Source organism: Gadus macrocephalus, chromosome 17 (genome assembly GCF_031168955.1).
Source record: "Gadus macrocephalus chromosome 17, ASM3116895v1".
In the NCBI taxonomy this organism is placed as follows: domain Eukaryota; kingdom Metazoa; phylum Chordata; class Actinopteri; order Gadiformes; family Gadidae; genus Gadus; species Gadus macrocephalus.
Genome location: NC_082398.1, coordinates 15,374,223 through 15,381,347, shown reverse-complemented (window position 1 = coordinate 15,381,347; position 7,125 = coordinate 15,374,223). Strand labels below are relative to the sequence as shown.

Here is a 7,125-nt window from a genome sequence, read left to right as displayed (position 1 = left end):
AGTGAACGCCTTCAAAGGAAAACTTAAACTGCTTTCTTCAAAGATCCAACGCCATGATCTGGGAAACTTTAGCAACCTTGCATCTGAGCTGAATAATCAAGAAAAGGACTCAACGGAGTTTGACAGTGCATGTTATGCAAAACAGATCGACACCGTCCTGTCAGACTTTGACAGGAGATTTCAAGACTTCGCTCTACTCGAGCCAGTTGCTACGTTCATGTGCTTCCCTTTTCGGGAGGATGCTGAGATCGATGTCCTCGCTTCCAAAATCTCAACAATGTTTCAGCTCAGTTCTGCTGAAGTCGAGGATGAGATCTTGACACTGCAAGCAGACATTAACCTGAAGGCCAGGGCCAATGAACAGTTCTGGAGTTTGCTCACAGAAGAAAAGTATCCCAACATGAGAAAATGTGCAACATCTCTGACTGCAATGTTTGGATCTACGTACTTGTGCGAGTCAGCCTTTTCACATATGAAAATTATAAAATCCAAATACCGCTCCACCCTGACCGACGATCATTTGGAGGCGTGTCTAAGACTGACTATCAGTAGCTATTGCCCGGACTATGCATCCCTTGTGGACTCCATCCAATGCAAGTCATCTGAATAAGGTAACCTACTGACCACTGATGTGAACATGCCCCTGTGTATGCAAAAAAAAAAGACTGCATGCATAAAGTTAATTGTCTGAAAGTTTCAATGTTTGAACAGTGAATTGTAGTGTCCTAGTGTTAAAAAAAGTGTCCTAGTGTTATTTTATCATAAATGTAGGCCTACTGAATTTTATTGGCAATGTAATGTGAACCTGCCACATGAAAAAAAAAAAATGGCTACATGCAATGTACACATAAAGTTAAAGTTAATGAAAGTTTCAGTTTGAACAGTGAGAGTGAGAGTGTGTACTGTGGGCCAAATGCCACTATCTATGTATGTATGTTAAAAGAATCCTAAATCCTAAATAAAAAAAAAGTTACATTTCAATGTGTGGATTTTTTTAATCATTAATGTAGGCTACTAAATTGTACGGGCAATGTAATGTCACTGTGTATGAAATCACATGCTGATTAGTAGCCTCTATTGTGGATGTTACTGTTGTTATTTCCAGGGTTGGTATGGAAATTAAACTCAATCGTAAAATAATTAAACTTGTCATTTAGTGAAATAGCCCGTATGACACTGTGTGTTCGTTTTGGTATTGTAAATTTAAAAAAGACAATGCGTAAAAGATAGTGTGCGTAGTTAGTAGATCATTCTGACACAGACACTTAAAAGGTAGATCACCATTGAGAAAAGTGTGGGCACCCCTGGCGTACAGTGTGAGTCTGAGTCAAGCATCTTGCTTCTTCAATGATTTTGCATTTGAAGGTGGAGTCCCACTTCTCTAATAACCACATTATTAGAGAAGTGGAGTCCCACTTCTCTAATAATTTATCTGAGGGGAATCGAACGAATAATTTCAGTCATGAGGTAATTAGCGTCTGTGTGTCCGTCTGTCACCTGTGTCTGTGGCTCGCATATCGCGCTGACTGTTTGTCAGATCGACCTACAATTTTGGATATGGGTTGAGTATGGCACAATGGTGTGCATCCCTGATTTTGAAGTTTTTTGGATGGTAATGGTAATTTTACTTTTCGCTGCATTTTCACGCTACAGCAAGCACACGCTACAGGCAAGCATACGCTACGGGCAACCACTAGTATATCCAAAAGCAAAAGAAAAACATATTATGTGCACATATTAGCAGATACACGTACCAATCCCTTCACATCCAAAAATCTTGGATACATTTTTAGGACTTCAGTGGTCATCTCTGGATTATGGACAAGCTGATGACGATGCTGAAACGTCTCCCTCATCTTGCTGCGGATCACTGAATCATCACTGGAATGTAGAAGTAACGATATGGCTTCTCTGACTGCATCACCATCTGCCTGTTGCTCTGCTGTGAAACTCCTCTTCAGGCTGGGTCCTCCCTGCAAGGCTCCTTGAGGGCTGTTCTCCGACCTTTTTGTAACTTTTCTCTGCACAGTTTTTAGGCGCCAGGCCAGGTAGCCAGTTCCACTTGCACCATCATAGAAGTGTTCCTGTGAAATCATATAGATCAGGGGCCGTATTCACAAAGCATTTTATCTTACCGCTAGGAGTGCTCCTAACTCGCGCTAAACATTTTACGTAGGAGTTTTTTCTTAAAAGTTATTCACAAAGCCGCTGAGACCTACTCTTACTAAGGATAAATCACAAAGAGTGAACTAAGAGTGACGCGCCGTTGCTATGGATTACGTCAATTCTCGTGCACGAGTTTAGAAGCAGTCAGTTCGGTGATTGGTTGTTCAGACGAGCCCACTGAATCACCGAAAAACAAGGAAATAGCCTAGGCTAGAAATGAATTCCTATTAAGTAGTTATAGTGCAGTTAGCAGAATACACGCATGACGACAATTTTGTGCAGACCACGATAATGACGTTGTAGCCTGCACGTTCAAGAGAGAGAGAAAGCAAACAATGAAAATACGTAAAATAAATGTTATGAACTACACAAGTGTTGACTGATTTGTGCCAAGGTGTTTACCTAAAATGTGTTTTTAAAGTGATCCCTAAATGCCAGTCCACTCGGTTCCACACGGCCAAATTCATTGTCATGTTGATCGCCATCATCATCATCGTCTGGCTGTGGAATGTTCCTCCGCTTGCGGAGGTTGTGTAGAATGGCACATACAGTAACGACTGTGCATGAACCGACGTTTCATCTGCCCAATTCCTCTCTCCACAACATTTCGTGTATGTTTGTGTGCTCGAGCATATATGGAAGAAATCAGTAAACAATAATAAATATGGATTCAACAAATAAAAGGCGTCAAAGAGCCAATACGATGTGTTTTACACGTAGGACTAAGCGTAATATGCGTAATCACTTACATGTTATACTTTAACTGTGCTCCCGGTTGTGGATTGAGGTAGGGTGTCTAGAGCCACGTCTTGCATGGATAGTCACTGTCTCCCAGCAAGTGACAACCAACTGGTACATCTCAAAAAGCTGCCTCAGACCGCTCTCCATTAAAATGCGCGAATCATGGGTAGCTGAAGATCCAGGCCACTTTGCACAACATCCAGTAGGCTATGTTAAAATTTGCATCAAAAACAACCTGCATGTTGATGGAATGCACTTTCTTCCTATTGATGAACACGTCCTCGTCTTTTGATGGCGCAATTATTTTTATGTGCGTCCCGTCAATAGCACCGACCACACCGGGCATACCTGCAATTGCCATGAAGTTGGCTTTGATCCTGTGTAATTGTTGAATGTCCAAAGGAAAGTTTATGGCACGGTTGACTGATGGTTGCGATATATATAGCCAATAAAGTTGCATTTCCCCTGTTGCTAAATAACGTAGTGTGGCCAAACATTTTATTTCGGGACTAATCGGATTATTCCTGTTAGTCGGGATGTTATTGCATTGCGATTAACTCCACAACAAGTTTAATACCCTAACATTTCGTCTCGCAGGCATTTACGATTCTTTGTGAATAGGTCTTAGTGAGTTAGGAGTCCTCTTGAGGACTTTTAAGCTCTCCTAGACTTAGGTGCTACTTTTAGGCCTAAAATACTTTGTGAATTGCTCTTAGTGAAAAAAGTTAGGAGTCCTAAATTTAAGAGTGACACGCCCATTATTTTTAGGAGTTACTCCTAAATTCGCCAGTTAGGACCTACTTTTAGCCCTAAAATCCTTTGTGAATACGGCCCCAGATCTATGTCTATCAAAATCAATTGTTAATCATACCTCTGATCATTATACTAGATGAAAAAGAGAAATCTTACATAGCCTTTGGTGGAGAAAGGATCCCTGAGATTTGGAAACAGGGTCACAATGCCAAGTCCGTATTTTTCTCTTTGCATTCGAACTGGGATTCTGCTATGGGGAGTTGGAAAATGCATACAGACAAACATTAGTAACAAAATAGAAGAGCATTTACACAGCCTGAATGCACAGCCTTTACAAAGCGTGACCACGTTATACATAGGAATGTTCAACCATAAAATCTTGTTGAAAATTTTAACTCATAATCTCAACAATATTACTTCCGCCATATTGAGCGAGGGCCTAACAGACTATTTTCATTTAAGGAGAACATTCACCCAAATCCATTCACTTAATTTCATAACTCATGACGTAACAAATCTCATCCAGTATCATCTCATTCAACCAGGCCTAGCTGTTGTAGTTATAGGCTACAAACTAGAGGACCCTACAATGTACCCACCTCCTCTGAACGACACCAACTTTTTTTTTTTTAAGGCTTGGCCATGTTGAACATAAATTTTAATGTTAACATTGGACATTTTGGGATGCATGACCCGTTCTAGAGCCATGAATAGAAACATGTAATGTTTTGGGCTAGTTTAGTCTAGTTTTTGGCCTATTATGCTTTATTCAAAGAAAAACATACCCATGTTTTTCAACCATGTGGCTGACAAGGATATTCACAAGATGTCTTCTTGTGTTGTGTGTCAAGGTCTTGGATCTTCTATACTCCTCTATTACATCTTCTCCGCCAGCATTCTTCTCCAGAGCCTCCTGGACTATCTATAATTGAAAGTTAAACAAGCAAAATTATGAGCATGTAAACACAGAACACAATACAACTTCTTCATACAGACTCGCATGCGAACCAGCATACTGAGAGGGTCAAATTATAAGATGTTCACTGATGTATATATGACAGTACCATGTACTACAAACTGTGCAGTGGTCCGTTTACCAAAAGCATAGTTGCTAACTACCATGCATCTTCCATAATTACATCACTACCAAATCACTACCAAGTCTGTATGAAACGTATACCGTATGAGTGTTTGTGCATGCACAACTCAAATCTATGGACTCACTTTGGGCAGTGACGCTACAAAGGAAGTTGCTATCATAGTAAGCAACTATGCTTTTAGAAAAGACCCCTGACTGGACAGTTGAAGATTTAGATTAGTATTGAGGGCAATTTTAAATCCCACCTTTTTGGCCATTTCTGCAGCATCATCTGCGGCAAAAGTGTGGGCGCCCTCTGCAACACTGGACTGATGTGCCTGGCTCAAAGATGACATTTCTACATCAAGCGACTGAGCATCTCTTGAAGAGTTTGGTGTAGAAGAACCTGTTGGTGTAAATTCTGAAGAAAACAATTCCTATTTAATTTTCAATTATATATGGATGCAGAAATATATCTCAGTTCATCACACAGACTACCCTTATATTCTCCAACACTTGTGACAAATAACAGGCAACCTGGCAGAAGGTTCCCAGGCTTTCATATCATGCAGAAAAAAAAAGCAGGAACTTTTGTACAACGTAGTACAGAACGATACCTAACGACACTACACGGTTCTTCACGGCACACAGAATAGGGCCACATCTACCATCTTAGCACAGCCTAGGATAGACTTGGAAACACTTGATAACCCTTAAAGTACCTTCAAAATCTTTGGCCAACAGACATATGTTTGGGTTGGCTTCAAGGATGTCATGGATTACTTCTTCATCCACCACAGTATCGGAGTCATCAAGGAACAGCAACTCAATTGATAGAGGGATCCCAAATTTGTTCTTGACTGAAAAAGACACAATGACATTTGATCCCCATCAACTCATAATTGTGAACATTAAGAGAGGTGCATAAACCTAAAAGCAGAAGTGTGCGAGCAACAGGAGCTCTCCTTACAACAGTATTCTTATATCACACAGATATCATACTTAAGCTTTTGGCTGGATACCAGTGCAATGCACAAAATGGGCTATTGTTTGCACTTAATGTCCCTCGTATATGCCCCTGCAATACCGCTCTCGACTCCAAGCTCTACAACGTCACATAAAGGCTCACCTTCTTCAATGAAACTTCCATATGAAAATCCAGGCTGTAGTTTTAGGTACTTTCTAAGTCCATGGTATTCCACTTTGAGGAGCATTATGCATAACCTGTTGATAAATCAAACCAAATCTAGGATTTCATTGGTGCAGGAGTCCACATTACTTGCAATACTGTTCATTATTCAATAAGACACTAATTGAGCAAACTAATAGTTTGCAATTTACTTAAAACATGGTCAAACATTAATTCGACATGCTTATCATTAACAAATGCATACACAGAGTTTAGAGAAAATAACATCTACTACCAACCGTCTCCTCGCTGGTCTTAAAAGTTGCTAACTTAACAGCTAAGGCACATGGTTACTAAAGCCAGGGAAATGTGGCGGCACGGTCAACTAGCCTAGCTTTTTTGCTTAAAGTTCGTCCAGCAAAAGCAAATTATGCTACCGTTAGCCTCGCTGGTAAAACGATTGTTCAATTCATAACTACCATTTACGTAAAGTTCACACCAATCCCAGACGAAGTTCTACCACTAACACTAGCCACCACTTATGCTAGCAATGTCTAACGTTAGCTTCGTGGCAGCTAGAACCATAGACATATAGAATTATGTCTATGGCTAGAACTAGCTAGCCAGTCATTGAGTTAGGTGAAATTCAATGTGGTAAAAAAAGAAGTTATTATTCCAAATTCAAGAAGGTTTAAGATGTCGCTGACTCGTAGTTTATATGTATAGCGGTTTTCTACATTAAAATACATAAATCTGATCATACCGAATAATTTACAATATCAGATAGCCGTCGAAGTCTATACCGTTAGTGACGTTAGCGACCTAGAAGCTAGCGCTAGCTAGTTAGCTAGCTACAGAGTTTGACGGCTAACAACTCGAATATGTGTCTAAGTGGGTAAAATACGTTACAATGACAATACACAAAATGATATTAAACGATACAAATTGTGTTGGGTGGTTTATATTCTAGCCTTCAACAAATTAATTTTACCTTCAAACTTGCGCTGCCAGCCTTCAACAATGGCGTCCGTCTCTCGGCGTCAACGGTCCTCTTCTTCACCACGCATGCAGAAACCGGATGAGGTGATTACTCCGCCCAAGCGTTTTAATATTTACACCCACATAGAACGCTAGGCTGAACGTTTAAATTACACTATGGGTGAATGTTTTTGGTCAAACAACTCTAAACTGTACACTAATCAACACTAATCAACTCTGAAAATTGTAACACCAAATAATTAACACTGGCCATTTTACT

At 40.2% G+C, this 7,125-nt stretch overlaps 1 protein-coding gene across 2 annotated transcripts; it reads right to left on the bottom strand.

The window, feature by feature from the left end:
- Nucleotides 1–1,432: 1,432 nt before the first annotated feature.
- Nucleotides 1,433–7,125, bottom strand: LOC132445460 (uncharacterized). Of its 2 annotated transcripts, none has more exons than XM_060035456.1 (7): nt 6,859–7,125; nt 5,868–5,962; nt 5,461–5,598; nt 5,005–5,159; nt 4,446–4,582; nt 3,817–3,907; nt 1,433–2,084 (listed from the first exon to the last, which is right to left on the bottom strand). In XM_060035456.1, the coding sequence occupies exons 2-7, from the start codon at nt 5,950–5,952 to the stop codon at nt 1,725–1,727; spliced, it is 966 nt and encodes a 321-aa protein (XP_059891439.1). In that variant the 5' UTR covers nt 5,953–5,962; nt 6,859–7,125; the 3' UTR covers nt 1,433–1,724. The 2 variants fall into 2 exon arrangements, with proteins under 2 accessions (XP_059891439.1, XP_059891438.1); XM_060035455.1 differs by having other exon boundaries at nt 1,434–2,084; nt 3,817–3,910.